Source organism: Dreissena polymorpha, chromosome 1 (assembly GCF_020536995.1).
Source record: "Dreissena polymorpha isolate Duluth1 chromosome 1, UMN_Dpol_1.0, whole genome shotgun sequence".
NCBI classification, from domain to species: domain Eukaryota; kingdom Metazoa; phylum Mollusca; class Bivalvia; order Myida; family Dreissenidae; genus Dreissena; species Dreissena polymorpha.
This window is the reverse complement of record NC_068355.1, coordinates 162,621,692-162,642,719: the sequence shown is the minus strand read 5'-3', so window position 1 is coordinate 162,642,719 and position 21,028 is coordinate 162,621,692. Positions and strand designations below refer to the sequence as shown.

General features: G+C 35.4%; 2 protein-coding genes and 1 long non-coding RNA gene across 3 annotated transcripts in view; 2 read left to right on the top strand and 1 right to left on the bottom strand.

Moving 5' to 3' along the window:
• Positions 1–5,296: 5,296 nt before the first annotated feature.
• LOC127858741 (uncharacterized) overlaps positions 5,297–21,028 on the bottom strand; it is a 47,883-nt gene continuing 32,151 nt past the window's right edge. Inside the window, exons 4-5 of the mRNA XM_052395989.1 lie at positions 5,583–5,659; positions 5,297–5,348 (exon numbers count right to left, since the gene is read on the bottom strand). The gene's annotated coding sequence lies outside the window, so the exon portion shown is untranslated. The remainder of the gene's footprint in view (positions 5,349–5,582; positions 5,660–21,028) is intronic.
• Positions 8,086–10,293, top strand: LOC127863424 (tigger transposable element-derived protein 4-like). The gene is made up of 2 exons (XM_052402983.1): positions 8,086–9,090; positions 9,195–10,293. Exons 1-2 carry the CDS (start codon positions 8,549–8,551, stop codon positions 10,291–10,293), a joined length of 1,641 nt encoding a protein of 546 aa, XP_052258943.1. The 5' UTR covers positions 8,086–8,548.
• Positions 16,782–20,374, top strand: LOC127858749 (uncharacterized). Its single transcript, XR_008039037.1, has 3 exons — positions 16,782–17,284; positions 19,526–19,636; positions 20,254–20,374. It is a non-coding gene; the product is annotated as an uncharacterized LOC127858749 (long non-coding RNA).

Below are 21,028 nucleotides of genomic sequence, written 5' to 3'. Positions count from 1 at the left end.
TCAAGGTTCTAGTGCTTTTAGTGTAGGAGGAGATAGTGGCCAGGACGGACGGACAGACAGACGGACGGACGGACGGACGGCGGAGATAACCACAATATCCCCACCTTTTTTTCAAAAAGCGTGGGGATAATTAGTGTTTATTAACGAAAAAGACATGTTTTGTCACGTTTATTTTCATGTTATTGAAAGTAAATACGAAGATTAACATTATTTAAACAAAGTTATATAACTTGTCATTTTAAAGGAACATACATGTACAAAAAGTTTAATACAATTGTTTTATGGTGTTCATTTGCGTGGTTAAATATTGTAAATGTTGAAATTTAACATAAATTCATTAAAAGAATAGTAGTATTCACTTTCATGTAGTATTACCAATGCGTTTGTTTTAAAATCCGATAACACGTTCCCTTGCAAAAATCTGAGTGTTTGCCCAACATTTTAACTCTTTCAGTGCTGGAACTGAATTCTGAAGGCCTTTGCAAACAGTTTGGATCCAGATGAGATGCCACAAACGTTTTGTGGTGTCTCATCAGGATCCAAACTGTTTGCTATTCCGATAGTATTCTTTGAAAAAAATCGAAGAAAATGCTTATTTTAGAAATTCAGCAGACAACATTTTAGCAGAAGACAAATTTCCCAGCATGCAAAGGGTTAAAATGTATGCACAATTTGCATGGACTATTTCGCGTCCACCGGGCTGTGTGAACATGGCAACAGAATGTTTTGCATTAAGTAAGGGTTGATGATATCATCCACATTTTAAATGACACCAACAAACCATACTTTAACAACTCACATCAAAGATAACAGTTAAGGAAGAATGTTCTGAATGGAAATTGTAGATTAGCATTTAGCCATGAAGTTTGTAAAACATTGTGTTGCCAGATTGTTTACATTAATAACATATATTAATCTTAACAAAGAGTTAAAAGTCTTAAAACAATACTGTAAACTGATTGAACAATGTACAAGATTAACATAAATTTCGAGTATTGCAAGAAAAACATAGTCCCATTTATATTGGAGTTTCAAGTCAAGTACACGTGTGGTAACATCGAAAGACAATTATTAAACCAAATGACGAAAGCATGGTTTTATCATCATAACATTGGAAACGTACAGGATGCATACAGTAAATGAGTATGCTATAAACCTGCAAAATATGAAATTTCCACCAAAGTTATCAATAACAATTTATATTTTCATGTATGCTTAATGCTTGTTGAGTGGTGGGTAATTTTCATAAAGTTGTTACATCACAAATATGTTATAGATGTATGACTTTGACTCATTATAACATAATTTTTATCTTTGGTCTTAATATTTGTTGCTTTTTTTCAAATGTGTATCGTCTGTAATGATAATAAACAATCGATTGTGTTGATAGTGTCAAACCGCCCTCATAAAATGGTTTCCTGTTGAGCAGTGTTTTCTGATTCGCTATTCCACTTTCAAGGTTTGCATACTAAATAGTCTTAAAACTGATATGGTATAGACTAGTGGTTAATTTCGTGTGAAAAAGTAAACAGACAATGTATGGAAAATACTTATAAATAAACTATTCTTGTTACTAAGAAACACTATATGAACAATTTATAAAAAATGAAATATTTTATAAGAGTTATGATGAATTCCAATATTGACCTGTTTTGGTCGCATTTTTGATCAGCAAAACGATGGCGACCTGGTCAAATGACTGCATCATTTGGGAACGTTAGATCACGTGATTTCACATGATCTCTAGAACCACGACTCAAAATGAACCAATGACTCTACAACAGGGGTTTTTATCTGATTTTGGGGAAAGGGCCTGGCCTTTTTTGAGGGGAAAAAAAATGGCGCGAAACGCCGGATTTTGGGGGAAAAAATAGCGGGAAAAGCTGGATTTTGGGGAAAATAAGGAAAGTCTTAAATAATCAATTTAACATATTTTACTGTTTTTTAAACAAATTCAAGGCAACAGATAATTTGATTATATATTTATAACTTATATATTTAAAGGTTAAAAAAAAAAAATTTAAGGGGGGGGGGGGAGAATATGAAATCTAGGAGAAAATTTACCTGCTGAGGAGAAAAAAATCTGAGGGGAAAGGGCCATTTTTCGGCGGTTCACAAAGAAAGAAAAAACCCCTGAACAACAACCTACCATATATTATTTCCTCACGTGTTATCCTAAATAACCATTTCTGTAATGTTTATTAGAATATAGTTAGAAACAAGAGCTGTCACCATAGGATGACTTATGCCCCCTATAAATGCTTGATTGAAGTTATGAGCTTTTTTTGAAACCAAAACGCAGATTTCGTAACCTAAACACGGACCCTAAGTTGAATGTCAAGGTCACAGGGGTCAAAATTTTTGTGTGTACAGGGGTTTTTTTTACTAAGAAAGTGACGCCGATATTCGGCGTCTTCCCCTACCAGAATTTGTCCCCTAAAAATACCTTTTCCCCTCCAAAAATATATTTTTTCACCAAAATATAATATTTTACTCTCAAAGAAATGTTCTTTTTCTTTTGGGAAGTCGACACTTATCCAATTTGTACCATGTACAACGATCTCGCTCTCTCTCTCCCGACGAACGCTCAAATCTGGGAATCCCAGTGATTCTATATATAGCTCTTAAATTACGTCATGGAAACCGGGCAACTAATCGTATTAATCATGTGACTATTTTACTGGATTCCGGTCTTGCGCTTGAAACGGTGTTTTGTCAATTAATTACCGGAAACCAGTCGAATTTTCATCCGGGTTATGTGAAAGCCAAGATATAAACGTTAAAACAGAAAAAAAGTCTCACAATTGGCGTTCATACACGAACAAAATAAAACGTTCGGACTCGGAAAATATTAATTGCGTTGACGCATTTTTTAAGAATGAATCATCAAAAACCGTTGAAACCCAGCAGGATTCGGAGGTACATGTAATCAACATCGATTAATACTGTCGGATTATTGTGAAAGTGAAAGTGGACAATCGGCAGCTGCCGCACCTTTCCCTTCCAATACTGTAGCAGATCTAGATCGTCAAACCATTCATCATGAAATTGAAATCATAATATTGACATCGTTCCCCGGCCACAGTTGAAAACATTTCCCATTACTAGATCTACACCTGCAACTTTATTTAGGACTTTGACTTAAATATCATACTTGTTCATGTGTTTAAGAACAAAAAGGTCAGAGACATGCCTCTTTTTCTAAAAAAAACCCTGAAGTCTGTGGGTGAGTTATAGACATTGAAATGAACAGTTTTTATTTTTTCCCCAAATATGTCTCTTTCGCGCTCGATTTTCCCCTTTTACCCAGCGTCCAGCGTCTTCCCCTTTTTCTAAAAAAAACCCCTGGTGTATGGAAAGGCCTTGTCCATATAAACATGCATACCAAATAATGAAGGTTATATCTCAAGGGATATAGAAGTAATGAGCATTTTTCGAAACCTAAACGCAGATTTCGAAACCTAAACGCGGACCCTAAGTTCAATGTCAAGGTCACAGGGGTCAAAATTTGTGTGCGTATGGAAAGGCCTTGTCCATATACACATGCATACCAAATATGAAGGTTATATCTCAAGGGACATAAAGAAGTTATGAGCATTTTTCGAAACCTAAACACAGATTTTGAAACCTAAACGCGGACCCTAAATTCAAGGTCAAGGTCACAGGCCTCAAAATTTGTGTGCGTATGGAAAGGATTTGTCCATATACACATGCATACCAAATATGAAGGTTATATCTCAAGGGACATATAGAAGTTATGAGCATTTTTCGAAACCTAAACACAGATTTCGAAACCTAAACGCAGACCCTAAGTTCAACATCAAGGTCATAGGGGTGAAACATTTTGTGCGTATGGAAAGGCCTTGTCAATATACACATGCGTACCAAATATGAAGGTTACATCTCAAGGGACATAGAAGTTATGAGCATTTTTCGAAACCTACATGCAAAGTGTGACGGAAAGATGGACGGACAGACAGACGGACAGTCCGATCACTATATGCCCTCCTACCAGGGGCATAAAAAACACCTTACAAATTTGACTGTAAAACTTTTTAATTGAAAACCCGAAACGTACGACATTTATTTCCACAAGGAGTTTTGGGAAAGTTATACGTACATGTATAGTGCTGTCCTGTGTTTAATAAATAGGCCTTGTTTTAAAGCAAGTGAAGTCTGTTACAGTGGTGAAATTAAGAAAAGAAATGTGTCAATATATTGTGCAAACTGAACTTAACACACATAAGATATAACACAAATTCATTAAACATAACCTTTATATTAATAACAAGCAGAAAACTTATTTCAGACCACTATAGTTTTCTTGTATGAAACCTCATGTGATTTGTCAAGTTGTAAGTCTGGTTACATGCATAGCCACACACCTTACACTTATATGGTCATTCACCAGCATGTGTCCTCATGTGTTTGATTAAAGTACCACGCTGTTTAAATGCTTCACTGCAAACCTTACATTTGAATTGTCTCTTTACTGTATGTGTCCTCATGTGTGTCTTCAAGTTACCACTCTGTCTGAATGCTTTACCACACACCTCACACTTATACGGTCTTTCTCCTGTATGTATTATCATGTGTTTCTTCAAGTTACCATTCTCTTTAAATGCTTTACCACAAACAACACATTTGTACGGTCTCTCTCCTGTATGTATCCTCGTGTGTGTCTTCAAATCACCACTTGATATAAATGCTTTACCACACACGTCACACATGTACGGTTTCTCTCCTGTATGTATCCTCATGTGTGTCTTCAAGATACCACTCCTTTTAAATGCTTTACCACACACTTCACACTTGTATGGTATTTCTCCTGTATGTATCCTCATGTGTGTCTTCAAGCCACAACTCTGTTTAAATGCTTTACCACACACCTCACACATGTACTGTCTTTCTCCTGAATGCATTTTTATATGTTTTTTTAAATTAACACTCTGGTTAAATGCTTTACCACACATTCCACACTTGTACTGTCTTTTTCCAGTATGTATCCTCAAGTGTTTCATCAACTGAAAACTACCAGTACATTCTTTACCACAAATCTTACATGTGTACGGTCTCTCTCCTGTATGTGTCCTCGTGTGTCTTTTCAGTGAACCATTTTGGTTACTTGCATGACAACACACTTCGCAAGTGTACGGTCTCTCTCCTGTATGTGTACTCATGTGTCTTTTACAGTCACAACTCTGGTTACATGCATTACCACACCCCTCACACTTGTAATGTCTTTCTCTTGTATGCAACATCATGCGTTTCTTCAAGGAAACATTCGGATTACGCGTATAACCACAAGCCTTACACATGTAATTATTACCGGGGTCCCCTTCAAGCACCTGCAGTTGGTAGTAAGGTATATTAGAATATACTACAACACTATTTTGAATTAGAATTAAAGGGCATATTAATGTCAATTTTTGTTTAAATTAAGTGACATATATTAAAACAATTAAAAATATCTACATTCATTAATACACTTTCTCAAGTAGGCATCATATTATACCCATAATAATATATTTATACTTTCTTATACTTAATACCACATGTAGTTTTGATGAACAAATCTCGACCTTTTTGCCCAGTATGTATTTGTAGGGTCCGTGGACAGGACCGTCCCCTTCAAACTCCTTGCTGCACTCTCCACAGTCTAAAAGAGCAAAATAAAAACAAGGCACCAATCAAACAAAGTCAATATCTAACATCCGCTACTTGTACATCAGATTTAAGAACCAAACGTATATTTATTATATGAAAATTACAAAACTGATTACTCAGAATCATATCTAAACAGAACAATCATGCGTGTTACTTCAAGTAACACAGTTTTAATTTAGAACATGAAAATGGTTATGAAAATCATTTTAAAAAGTTTAATCGTTATACATGTATTAGCGACAAAAGACCAATTTGGAGTTGTCTTGACTATTTTCCTCAATTATGACTTAGGGACCATTTGTTTTTACCAACTTCTGACTAGGTATTGTCAAGATGAAAGAAAATCATTTCACAAAGTTTAAGCTAAATAAGTCACAAAAGATATTGACTTTTAGACATTAAAAATTAAATTGTCATCCAGCACACTTTATGATAGCCCCATCTCTTTTCGTGGAAGAAGTATTTAGCAGTCATTTTGTTGGATTATTTAACGCCACAATACGTAACTGTTGCTTTAATATGATATTTAAAAATTTAGTCATTTACGTGTATCCAACAAAAAAATGATTATCAGAACTATACACTGTATACATGTAGATATATGCAAGTTTAATCATACTAATAAAGTGTTGTTTAACTTAAATTTTTAATACATTGTATTGCGAAAATGCACTGCTAAATATTTAACGTACATGTACTTAGCGGGTACCGGTACTGTAGATTCAAACTCCGTCGTTATAAATAAAAAAATAAATAAACATTACAACAATAACCAAAACAACATCATTAAAACAAGAAATAACGTTTTGCCTCAAAAGTGTATATAATATTTATGAAAAATAGAAAAAACAAGACTATTGCCAAGCAATAAAAGTCCCCTTCCAGGTCCACCATTGTCAGAAAATCCACCATTGTCAGAATATTTTTTTTATTTGTTGCCACAGCAACCAAAATTTTAGACGTACAAACAAAATGAAATGACGTGCATAATGTCCATATTGCCATCTATCCATGTTCCAAGTTTCATGAAAAAATATTAAGAACTTTTAAAGTTATTGCAGGATCCAGAAAACCACAATTTTCAGCATTATTTGTAGTCTATTTGTTGCCATAGCAACCAGAATTTTTGAAGTAGGAACAAAATTAAATGATGCGCATAATGTCCATTTTGCCATCTATCCATGTTTTAAGTTTCATGAAAAAATATTAAGAACTTTTAAAGTTATCGCAGGATCCAGAAAACAAGAGGGCCATGATGGCCCTGTATCGCTCCACTGCTGAAAAAAGGCTGAAACAAATATTCTCTGCATGTGCAAATACTTAAATATAGGCCCTATTTAAGCACATGTACACTTTTGTGACCCCCTGGGCTTGGTAAAATTTAACCCCAGGGGCATAATTTCAGCAAACTTTGTAGAGGACTACTATATCTCACTACATGTACATACAAAATATGGTAGCCCTAGGTCCTGGAGTTAAGGACAAGAATATTTTTAAAGTTTTCACAAAATAATCAAGATATAAGCGTATATAATGTTCAATTTTGTGACCGGCGGGTCAGGGTCAAATTTGACCCAAAGGGCATAATTTGAACAAACTTGATAGAGGACTATAAGATGTTTCTGCATACCAAATTTGGTAGCCATAGTCTGAATGGTTTTCAACAAGAAGATTTTTAAAGATTTCACAAAATAGGCGCTTTATAAGTGTTTATTCAATTTTGTGACCCCCCAGGACAGGGTCAAAGTTTACCCCAGAGGCATTATTTTAACAAATTTGGTAGAGATTCATTAGATGTCACTACATACCAAATTTGGTAGCCCTAGGCCCAATGGTTATGGACAAGAAGATTTTTAAAGTTTTCACAAAATAGGCCCCATATAAGCGTATGTTCAGTTTTGTGACCCCCTGGGCAGGGTCAAATTTGACCCCAGGGGCATAATTTGAACAAACTTGGTAGAGAACTGTTAGATGTCACTACATACCAAATTTGGTAGCCCTATGCCTTATGGTTAAGGACAAGAGAATTTTTAAAGTTTTCACAAAATAGGCACTATATAAGCATATAATCAATTTTGTGGCCCCCAGGGCAGGGTCTAATTTCACTCCTGGGGCATAATTTGAACAAACTAAGTGTAGGACTGACTATACAATGTCACTACATACCAAATTGTGTAGCCCTAGGCCTAATGGTTATGGACAAGATTTTTTTTAAAGTTTTCACAAAATAGGCAATATATAAGCATATGTTCAATTTTGTGACCCCCCGGCAGGTTCAAATTTGACCCCAGGGATAAAATTTGAACAAATTTGGTAGAGGACTATAAGATGTCACTACATACCAAATTTGATAGCCCTAGGCTCGATGGTTATGGACAGAAAGATTTTTGAAGTTTTCACAAAATAGGCCTTATATAAGCATACAGTCTAACCTGCACATCCGACCACTTGCATTTAGCGACCCACCTCGCTAAACGACCGTTATTAATTCCTCCCAAGCTAAAATCAATTAAAAATGGCTTTACTAAACGACCACCTTAAATCCGCGACCAACGACCATTGTTTTTCTTACAAATTAAGACTCGTTACGACAGTAAGCGACCATTTTGCAGTCTCGCAGTGAAGTTGCTAAGCGATGGTGACACTCAACTAACAATGCAGGTGATAATCCGCTAATTGGCATCCACGCTTGCACGCTGTTATCGGGAGCAAACTGTGAAAACTCGGCTGACATTAATTATTTGTGTACTTAAAGTTTGCAAATAATTGTTTTAATTACAATGACTATATTTACTCAAAGGTAAGTTTGTAACGGACAGCAGTATAAAAAGGGAGGTAAATAATTTTTCAAGCACTTGCAAAAGTACACAAACAGCGCAACATGTCTTCTACTAAACGAAAGTGTCTTACATTGGAAGAGCGGATGAAAGCACTAAAAATGCTTGAATCCGGGAGGAGCTGTAGGGCTGTAGCGACCGAGATGGGTGTTGGTAAGACACAAATACAGTCGGTGATGAAAAGAAAACGAGAAATTATTGAAGAGTATGAAGGGGACGGTAATCTACAAACCAAGCGTCCGCGGAAAGCCACAGAATATGACGATCTAAATGACCTTGTTCACAAGTGGTTCTTAGATGCTACTGGGCGTCACGTGAACATATCGGGACCACTCCTGAAAGAACGGGCGCTCAAGTTCGCAGCAGAATTGGGGTTAGCGTCGTTCAAGGCATCAAATGGGTGGCTCGACTCATTCCTAAGACGCCATAACATTGTATTCAAAACACGGACGGGTGAGAGAGCGGAGGTGGATCCAGTCGTAGTGGATGACTGGAAAAAGCGTCTACCAACAATCTGCGAAGGTTATCAACCGTGTGACATCTATAACATGGATGAAACAGGATTATTCTACAAACAAAGCACAAGGTAAGAAAAAAATTACAACACCCTAATAATAAAACACATAAATAAATGAAAATATAAATAAATTATAATTTTATATTTCAAAATAACTTTTTTAATATTTTCAGTGCGACGTTCTTCAAGAAAGGCGAGACATGTGCCGGCGGGAAGATGGCGAAGGAGCGCATCACTGTGGGTTTATGTGCCTCGGTAACGGGAGATAAGCTGCCCCCAATCATCATCGGGAAATCAAAAAAAACGAGATGTTTTGGGTCAGTTACTCCCGACAAATTGCCGATACGGTATTACAACAACAAAAAGGCGTGGATGACGACCGGGATAATGGAAGACTGGCTGAAGTGGTTTGATCGGCGGATGCGACATGCCAGAAGACACGTCATATTATTCATAGACAACGCACCATCACACCCTCGCATCACACTAACCAACATCAAGCTACAGTTCCTTCCTCCAAACACAACATCAGTGATACAACCCATGGACCAAGGGATCATACAGACAATGAAGCTAAAGTACAGAAAACGTCAACTACAACACGTGATGATGGAGCTGGAGAGATCGTCGGCGACCACCGGACCTCAAATTCTGAAAGAGGTTAACATCCTACAAGCTATCTACTGGGTCATAAGCGCATGGAAGGAGACAACGACGGAGACGATCGGCAAGTGTTTCGCAAAATGCGGATTCATGAGTGACAATGAAAAAAGTGCTAGTGCTAGTGACAGTGAAAAATGTGCAGATGACCGTGAAAAAAGTGTTAGTGAAAACATTACAAGTGACAAAAGTGACAAAAGTGAATGTGATGATGTTGAGGACGACTTGCCTCTCATCATGCACAAATTAGCACATGATTTATTTGGGTGTGAAGTGAAGGACCTCATCAACATTGACAGGGACTTCACAACATGCGCAACGGACATGGACGAATGGAAGAAGTCAGCACCGGAAATTCTACAAGAAGATGGATGTGACGAGGAAGATGACACCAACCCAACAGAAGAGGAAGCGACGACATCAGAAACAACACTCTCCATGAGTGAGGTAGTGGAAATGAGCAGAAAACTGAAGGACTGGGCAGTGAAGAAAGGGCACCATGATCTACTAGCGACATTGATGGAAGCCAGCAACCAGATAGGGGATATAGCCATGAATGGAGAGAAGGTGAAACAGACTAAGATTGAGGATTTCTTTTTCAGGCCATCTTAATATTGTTGTAATGTGTAAATATGTGTATGCTGTTCCATGTAAATATAATGTTCATTGTTGCTATGCTTGATATGTATGCTTTTTATTTGATATGTATGTATTATTGCAATTTTAATTGTTTAATTATATGACTGTTACATATTGTATTTGTAGTGGTTTAATTTGTATTTATTTGTATGTAAAGTTTGATGTATTAGGTAAATATGTTTATGTATTTTTTTATTAAATAAATGTATATTAATATATTAAATACAATTAAACAACAAACAACTTTTTTTTCTGTATATATTTCTATAAAAACGAACACTCAACATATATTTGAATGTATAATGTACATACTAAAGCGAGATACACATGCATGTACTGACATATGCTAATGTGTTGCATTAACAACGACCAACTGGTCTGACAGGTCAAACTGTACTCAGAGACCACCTCAGTTAAGAGACCACTTCCTAGATTCACCTTGGGTGGTCTCTGAAGACAGGTTAGACTGTATGTTCCATTTTTTGATCCCCCGGGGCAGGGTCAAATTTGACCCCAGGGGCATAATTTGAACACACTTGGTAGAGAACTATAAGATTTCACTACATACCATATTGGGTAGCCCTAGGCCCAATGTTTATGGACAAGACGATTTTTAAAGTTTTCACAAAATAGGCATTATATAAGCGTATGTTCAATTTTGTGACCCTCTGGGCAGGGTCAAATTTGACCCCATGGGCATAATTCGAACAAACTTGGTAGAGAACTTTAAGATGTCACTACATACCAAATTTGGTAGCCCTAGACCCAATGGTAATGGAAAAGAAGTTTTTAAAGTTTTCACAAAATAAGCCCTTTATAAGCAAATATTCAATTTTGTGACCCGGGGCAGTTTCAACTTAGACCCCAGGGGCATAATTTGAACAAACTAAGAAGAGAAATATTACATGTCACTACATACAAAATTTGGTAGCCCTATGCCATACGGTTATGGACAAGAAGATTTTTGAAAGTTTTCCCACAAAAGGCATTATATAAGCATACGTTCAATTTGTGACCCTCGGGGCAGGGTCAAACTTGACCCCAGGGGCATAATTTGAACAAACTTGGTAGAGGACTATAAGATGTCACTACATACCAAATTTGGTAGCCCTACCCCAATGTTTATGGACGAGAAGATTTTGAAAGTTTTCAAAAAATCAAACCTTTATAAGTATATATTCAATTTTGTAACCCCCGGGGCAGTTTCAAATTTGACACCAGGGGCATAATTTGAACAAACTAAGAAGAGAACTATTACATGTCACTACATACCAAATTTGGTAGCCCTATGCCATACAGTTATGGACAAGAATATTTTTAAAGTTTTTACAAAATAGTAGGGATGGCATCGAATACCTATATCGGTATTCGAATATTTGCAAATCCATTCAATCGAATATTCGCATAAAACGGCTGGATTGATTTAACTTTTATTACTCAGTTTCGTAACCACTAGGGATATTAAATATACATTGCCACAGAGATACATTGGAATATACAAGTGTTGTGTTGAGAAATAAAAATAAACGGTATCTGAGTTGTAAAAACAAACTTTGAAAAAGCTTATTTAGGCGATATATATTTTAGAAAAGAGTGAAACTTGTTCTGTGTTAACTTCCATTGTTGTGTAAGTTATATCCGTTTGCTGAATACGAGGCTGTTTATTAACGTTGCTAACGAATAATTGTATCGCTGTCGGCTAATACTATGACCGATACTGTAATCGGGCACAAATAGACAGAAAACATCATGTCATTGAAGTGTATTTTTATTTAAAATTTTAAAGTACCGATTGCATGTACGCTTATATAAAAAAAACATATCAATAAGGCATGCAAAGTACACCAAATATTCAAGAAAAAATATAAGGACAACCATCATGTCATAGCATTTAAATTTTATTTGAATTTTTTAAAATAACGATATCCTGTATGTTTATTCAGTTTATATCATTTGTTAAATTTGAGTAATTCACATAGTTTTGTTTCTGTTCAAACTGTGATCACAGAAACTAAATTATTATTCGCCAGTCAATTGAAGCCCTTAATTGGCACCTAATTGACAAACAACAGTTTGGGCCCTTTCTTAGAGTGTGTATATTGCATTTGGCATTTGAGTAATTCACACATTTTAATGGCTGTTCATACTGTGATCACAAAAACTTAATTATTATTCGCCAGTCAAATGAAGCTGTTAAATGGCACCCCATTGACAAACAGTTCCGGGCCTTAGAGTGTGTATATTGCATTGCACAATCAACGCTGATACGGGCCGCGTTATCAGTTTGACACGAAGAACGTCACATCAAACATGTTAATCCCAAATGATTTTGGGTGCCAATTAGTAAGCGGATCGCAGGTCATTAAATATAAGGGCAATTACGTTTGAATTTTTTTTTGCGAATATGCAAATATAAATTTTGTTATTCGAATACTGACCATTCAATCAAAAATTCAAATATTCGAATAATTTTGCCACCCCTATAAAATAGGCCTTATATAAGCATATGTTAAATTTTGTGACCCTCGGGGCAGGGTCAAACTTGACCCCAGGGGCATAATTTGAAAAAACTTGGTAGAGGACTATAAGATGTCACTATATACCAAATTTGGTAGCACTAGGCCCAATGGTTATGGACAGAAAGATTTGAAAAGTTTTCACAAAATAGACCCTATATAAGCATATGATCAATTTTGTGACCCCGGGGCAGGGTCAAATTTGACCCCAGGGGCATAATTTGAAGAAATTTGGTAGATGACTATAAGATGTCTCTACATACTAAATTTAGTAGCCCTAGGCCCAATGGTTATGGACGAGAAGATTTTGACAGTTTTCACAAAAAAGGCCTTGTACACTACGCGACCAGTGATTTTTGCCGCGATTCTCGCATCACCGCAATTGATGCAACGTGACAAATCGCAGTGTTTCCAAGCGACAAGAAAATTTGGGTGATGTCTCGGCGACCGTCGCTGCAATCAGCGCGAATCAGCGCAAATCACCGCGAACGGCCGTGATTCCCCTTTTTAAGCGATTAACGTTGAGGGTTACACTACATTACATGTAACATATATGTATTCACTTACATTATACATTGCAATAATAAAGCTTTTGTTGTTGTATACAATGAGCGTATTAGCTAAAATACTCCTGTTCCGACATGAACTTTATGAAGTAATGTCGGAAGCTTTAACGGCTCAAAATTAATATAACAGCGCAGAATGATCATTTAATAATTATTGAACATAACATCTAAACATTATTTAACTAATTGCATTAGCAGAATGTTTATTAAAACTTACAATCAATTATATTCCAGGCCCGAATACACTACCACTGTTCAAATTCCATATTGTTGCCATATGCATGTAGCGTAGCACTGTGTAAATTGAAAGTTGCATAGTGTTTCGTCATTGGTCGGTTATAAATACCTTGTTTCTCTATCATGGTATTTGATTTAGACGAAACTAATAATTTGGTAATTTACGAGAAATATGATATATTAAGTTTTCCCTTTAAACTTTGATCTTACCACGTGTGTTTATTGACGTTATTAATTATGTAATACTTATTTTTGCATTTCATTAAGAATTATAATGTGTAGCCCTTTTGTTAACAGTGTTTAGCAAAATATTCGCGCCTTAAGGCACGGAAAATTGTTTAAGTAACACTTTCATTTAAAGTTTAAATGTAATCGGTAGATTACGTCTAATTATTTGGACTATATTATGCTATACTTATTTATTTTCTGTTGCAGGCTCCAATGCGGATAACTCGTGTTACTTGCGTTACTTTCCGAGCGTTGTACATACATTCACAATGCTTGATAAGCCGGAAATCGGAAATACATTACTGTTCTATTTTTAAGTACATGTTATTATGATATCGTGTTATATAATATGTTGTTATTACATCATTGCCTATATATTAAAGCCATTAAACATTGTGTTTGTTTTGCTGGAAAAAAACGAGTATATCAACGTAGCACTAAGCATTCGCAAAGTTCAGTAAATATGACGATGTATAATGTACATGCATTTCTCTGGGTTTTCACGTCCAAAACAAAAAACCCTCAACATTTAATTATTTATTGTGTACTGTCCAGCGGGTGATAGTGTTTATTCTAATGTCTAATTGGCACTCTTTGTATGTGTTCAAACTGTGAAAAGATGTGACAATCACAGAAACAACAAGATGCTGCCAATTAAGTACGATAATGGATCAAATGGCATTGACAAAAAATAACAGTTTGTATAAATTTTTCGACGTTTACTCAGATTGTCTCTCACAACAAAAAAACTATACAAGTCAAGGTATTATGTTTTACTTCTATCAGTAAAGATACGGATACGCCGTGTTTGATTTGATATGACTTTCAAAAGAAATATCAAAGTGTTAGCGATATAATTGTTTTAAAAATACCAAAGAAACATTTAACCAAAATCAACAGAATTCAATGTTTTCTGCGCTACGCAGTTTGTATAAAAAATCAATACTTGCACACTCTATACCTTGACCTTGTACATTGCCGCATAATTTTCGCGCTCTTTTGTCGGGAAATATACATGATGGCTATATTGGAAGCATTTGTAAACGTCGTGTTAACATTAAAACATCGGAAGTGTGTTTCAGATTATAAATTATTATTCTTATTTGGGCTCGTCCAATGAAAGCTGTGTTCCACATTATGCACTATGCTCTTTAAACTTCTGAAAAATGGCGTATTCATATAGTTGTGTTAATGAAATTCTCAAACATATTTACCGACATAAATGTTTAAGATTATTTTTTGTAAGTGATGTTGCAATTATGTTGGATTATTTGATAATTGTGAACATTAGAAAAGCGTTATGTATACAGTTTGGATACGATTCGGTTTATATGCATGAATTGGCGAATCATCGATGTCAACGATATCCACTGCGATCACGGCGAATTGCGGCGAATCACCACAACATTGAGGGGATTTAGCGCGAAGATTATCTTGCTCTCGCGCAACTTCGGAGTGACGAGTCACGTGAAATCGCGGTGATTTTACACCCCAAAAGCAAAATGCCCGCCTTGACTTCGCTATTTAGGCCAAAATCACGGGTCGCGTAGTGTATAAGCATATGTTCAATTTTGTGACCCCCGGGGCAGGGTCAAATTTGACCCCAAGGGCATAATTTGAAGAAATTTGGTAGAGGACACCCGGGTGTACATTGTCCAGGGTAATCATGGAACTTAGGCTGGAAATCCGTGGTATAACATGGAATTCCATGGAAATCCCTGGAATTTGAAACAGTTTCCAGGGTTTTCCAGGGTTTTGTTCTAGAAATGTCCATGAAACGTGGACTTTTTTCCAAGCATTTTCCAGCCTTGGATGGAAAAGCATGGAAAAGGAATGGAAAACGCTGGATTTAGGCTGGATAACCATGGAAAATATTTCCAGATAGCATGGAAAGTGGAACATTGAATTTTTTAAGCATGGAAAAGACTCTAACATTTTCAGCTGACCCTGGAAAAAACTTAGACTTTATAAGAGGAGAAAATAACTTATAAAAATGCAACACATTTTATTCAAAGTAAATCAGAGTTCAACAATTTACACAACATATAAATAAAACATAAAACAACGTGCATAGTTTGGGCAGAAATAGTAGTAGTTATAGTAGTAGTAGTAGTGGTAGAAGTAGTAATGCTGAGGCTGGCAGTAGAATATGTTGTAGGAGTAGAAGTAAAAGTGGCTGTTGTATAAGTTGTACAAGCAATACTATTGGTGCAAATTTAAGTGACAGTAGCTGTAGTAGCAGTTATTATTGTGTTGTTGTTTTAGCATTTACAGGAATAGAAGCAGTAATGGTAGCAATAGTAGTATAAATAATAATAACAAAACTAGTAGCAGCAGTAGTAGTAGTAGTTAAGGAAGTAGCATTAGCAGCAGTAGTAGTAGTAGTAGAAGTAGTAGTAGTAGAAGTAGTAGTAGTAGAAGTAGCAGCAGCAGCAGTATTAGCAGTAGCAGCATCAGTAGCAGTAGTAGTAGCAGTAGTAGTAGCAATAGTAGTTGAAGTACTAGTAGTAGTAGTAGTAGTAGTAGTAGTAGTAGTAGTAGTAGTAGTAGTGGTAGTAGTAGTAGTTGTAGTAGTAACAGCAGCAGCAGCAGCAGTAGCCGTAGTCGCTGCAGCAGGAGTTGTAGTAGTAGCAGCAGCAGCAGCAGTAGCAGAGGTAGTAGTAGCAGCAGCAGCAGGAGTAGTAGCAGCAGCAGCAGTAGCAACAGCAGTAGCAGTAGTAGTAGTTGAAGCAGTAGTAGTAGTTGAAGCAGTAGTAGTAGTAGTAGCAGCAGTAGTAGTAGTAGTAATAGTAGTAGTAGTAGAAGTAGTAGTAGTAGTAGTAGTATAAGTAGAAGTAGCAGTAGTAGTAGTAGTAGTAGTAGTAGTAGTAGTTGTTGTTGTTGTTGTTGTTGCTGTGGCTGTTGTAATAGTAGTAGTAGTTTTGCAGAAGTAGTAGTAGTAGTAGTAGTACTAGTAGTAGAAGTAATAGTAGTAACTTTCAAAGCAATGTCTACATGTTTAAATTCCTTAACCCTGTTCAAGGTGTATACACACTCAATATTTAACTACAGTCCAGGTTTGCAATTAACAAACTATCTGATAAACCTGTGTGTGAGTCAGATATGTCTGCTGCTAATCTATTGGTTATAAAATATCACAGCCTTTTCTGATTGGCTGAGTTCAAATACAGAAAGTTTACCTGTTAGATTGAAATTCTGGAGTAGGCGTATTGTAGAAAATATGCAGGTTAAACTTGTTGTTAAAATGAAGTTAATGTAATGTTCACAAACAGTAGAGTTAATGAGTTTTTCCATTAACAAGAATTTCTTAAAATAATAATGTATGGATATCATTTGGAAAGTGACATGAAATGTTGTTAAAAAGTGATGCATACAAGTGTTTCAGAAGTCTGTCTAGGAATAGAACAAGAACTGAAGGTTTGTGCTTTTCATAATTTCTAAATATTCCTTTAAATTTATTCTTCTTGTGTCATCATTGTAGACCTTTTTTATGTGACATTTTAGGTAAAAGTATGGCAAATATAGAAGTTTAAAAGCAGCTGTCACACACATTTTCACTAAGTGCAGTTTGCAGCTTGATAAAGGAAGTCCTATGTGGAGATATTAATAAGCTTGAAGGTAGTATCGGAAGTTTATAATCCATGGCTAGGGAACTGAGGCTAAGGGAGTTATGTGCTGTGCATGATGAGAACTCACTAAGTGCAGTTTGCAGCTTGATAAAGGAAGTCCTATGTGGAGATATTAATAAGCTTGAAGGTAGTATCGGAAGTTTATAATCCATGGCTAGGGAACTGAGGCTAAGGGAGTTATGTGCTGTGCATGATGAGAACTCAATGCTCATTAATGCTGTAAATGTTTATAAATAAATTAATTGAACCAATAGCATTGTTTTTTAGGTTTCACTGTGCATTTTCATACCAATAGAATTAGGCCAAAAAAAAAAATAGTCTTGGTTCAGGGAACCCGACCGACCCTATTTTTTGCCCCCGACCCTAACGATTTTTTTGGTCCATGGAAAAAAATCTGATGAAGAAAATGCTAAAATCTCGTAAAATTTCATTGAAAACAGCCACCAATTAAACCTGGATTGGTTTTCTATATTTTTCTCTTTGTTTCAATGAAAATGTTCGCAATTTGAACAGTGAACAATAACCGGTCTGCACGTGTATACGAGACATCGCTTGACCTTATTGTTATTGAAGTGCGCATGCTAGCTGGCCAATCAACATTGAGCTCGCTTACACATGAAATGACGTTGTTAAATGAAATGTAAAAATGGGTGGAGCTATGGAGTAATATTCGGTCATTCATGCGCAGACACTGTGCACTTTGAATACACAGTTAATATTGTCGTCTGCAAACAAAATAGCGGCCGGTCACAAATGTCGTATTATTATAGATTAAAAATGAAAAGAAGCGTGACAATATTTTAATTATTTCCAAGCTGTCTATTGATCTGAATTTAAAAGTGATAATTAAATAATTAGTTCTATGTCGATGATGTTACAACTTTCTGCCAATTTCCGATCGAAATGAAAAGATGATAATTAATTCATTTGTTTGTTTTACTCGCACACTATGCTAACTGACAGCAGCGTATTTTAATCAAATAAAAATGTGAAAAACACGCGCGGTTTAATTTTAATTAACATTTCAAATTTTTAACACATAGGAAGAGTCCTTCATCTACACTACTATAAAAATGGAAGTAACCACTTTGTCTCTAAAGTCGCTAACATGGCGTCTTTAACCTTAAAGCGTTGTTGGACGAAAAAGAGTCATAACAAAAAAAAAATTAAAACACAAAACACTAGAACATTCAAAGAGTCATAGAAACTTGACAACAATTGGCTTCGCTTTGATAATGAATCAAAATCAATGTACTGTGACGCCCTTAGCCTGTACAAACCAATAGCAACATTCAAATTTATGTACACTGCTCACTTCCTGTGCGATGCGCTCAAACCCATTGCCATTTTATCAAAAATGTACCAGAAGAAAGACTTGTGCTATTCTGAGGTTACCCTCCTTTTGACAGCCACTATTCAGACTCTTGAGCACCTGTCGGAGACTAGGTCAGGTCTCATGATGAAAAAAATTCTGAAGGTCACACCCCAAACACCAGAGACTCATAAAGATGGCTTGTTCACTTTTGAATATGAAGGTCACACTATCACAGACAGACAAAGAAAAAATGGTTGGCTAAAAGAAATTTTGGGCCAGCGCTAGCCCTGAAGAAGTGCATAAAGAGCTAGGAATATTGAATAATATACAACGACTAAATACCACATGTGCAATATTAATCATTTGGTCAGTGTTTAAACAATCATGGGTGCATTAACTGACCCTTTTTCACCCTGAAATCAGTCGACTGGTAAAAAAAAAAAAAAAAAAAAAAAAAGAAAAAACCTACCTACCCTCCTACGTTTTTCTGGCCATGTTTCCTGAACCAAGACTATTTTTTTTTTTGGCCTTACACATCATTCTAATTATAGCAATAATAAATTTGTACTAATCATACCTACACATTTTGTTATGCTATGCTTTGTGATGTATTAACTTCATTGTAAGTTATTATTTAAAGATCATTTTACTAAATATTTAAACAATACTTGAATTATTTTCTATATACATTTTCATTATGTGCTTTAACTATAGCTGACCAGTTGATGGAAGATACTGCAGAGTTTGGCAGGGAAATAACCCAAGACAGCAAAGCGGCTCTTTTGGCGCATTTACCAAGAGGACTAACATGGCCACAAATTCATGGTAAATATTGTTATGCCCCGGGCTCATATAAGTAATTTAGTGTTAACCACCTGAAAGTATTTTGTCTTTTTGGTATCCAATATTTTGGTCTAGTTTCAATTACAGGTTATTTTTATATGAATTAGCAAATTAGCATAACTTTCATATAGCAATATCTGAATATAAAATTTCTATATATGTTTGAGTTTCCAGATACATGCTAGTGTATCCCGTTTTGGGGCATTTAAGAAAACAACAATATAAATTTCAAAATAAAAGAGTCATATAAAAATATAAGTTAAACCACCAATTTATTCACTTGAAAGTCTCAGTTTTCCTGTGTGGTTGCCTGTTTGCAAGTAGATTAAAGCCCGCTTGCAAACTTTAAGATAATAAATTTCAGTAAATGGAAAAGAAATAATTGCTAACTACTTAGGATCGTAAATGTTCGCTCAAATACAAAAAAGCCAGATGTACCGAATTGAGCAGTGATATGAAATATCTAAAATAGATTAAAATATGAATGAGCATTGAAGTATAGATATTCAATCATATGATTGCTGCACATTTACTTTTACAGATTAATGTAAAAAACTTATGACTTTCTTGTAATATTGTTTGCTTTGTTTTTCTTTCAGAGATCATGCAGGAGCCGTACAGTATAACAGCAGTACAAGTTCTATAAAAGATCCACGACCTACTGAAGCCCAGCTAATAAACAAAAAAGTTTTTAAAAACTGTAATTTTATCCCACCTGGGTACTTATAATTTACTAAGCTGCCTACACAAGTTTTAGACTTGCAATTATACTTTAAACTGTCACTTGGAAAGTAATACATGTACATGCATTATGTTCTTAATTTCTTTGAACAATAAAATTATATAAAAGTATTTCAATGAAATTGAGCACCTAAATTGCATTAAAGTGAAAGTAGCTGAGAAAAATAGTATCCTTGTGCTCATGGGCAGCTACATATATTGTGACAAACATGAAGTAACTAAAATAACTTAAATTTTTCATTTTGTTTCTTGTATATCGTTTGTACAGGGTTCCTGAATTGTTACTGTATATTACTTGACTTGCTTGTATTTTGTTACTTTGAATACATGTTGTTAAGGTTGCATTATACTTTTTAACTTTTAAAGTAGCGCCTGTTCTGTTATGTAAGGGCCTGATTTATGATAATGGACCTAGAGGCTTTGTAAGCATGTATTAAACAACACTTGTTTGATCTGAATAATTTGTTAAATAAATGTAACACAATTTGTAATCTGATGTTATATTTTGATGAATTGTGAACAAAATAATACATCGAAGAAACTAAGGCATTATGTTGATTTTTGTTTTGTTTTAATCTAACCTTAAATTATGATTTATTTAAGCTGTGAGTATTGTATTCATTTAATACATGA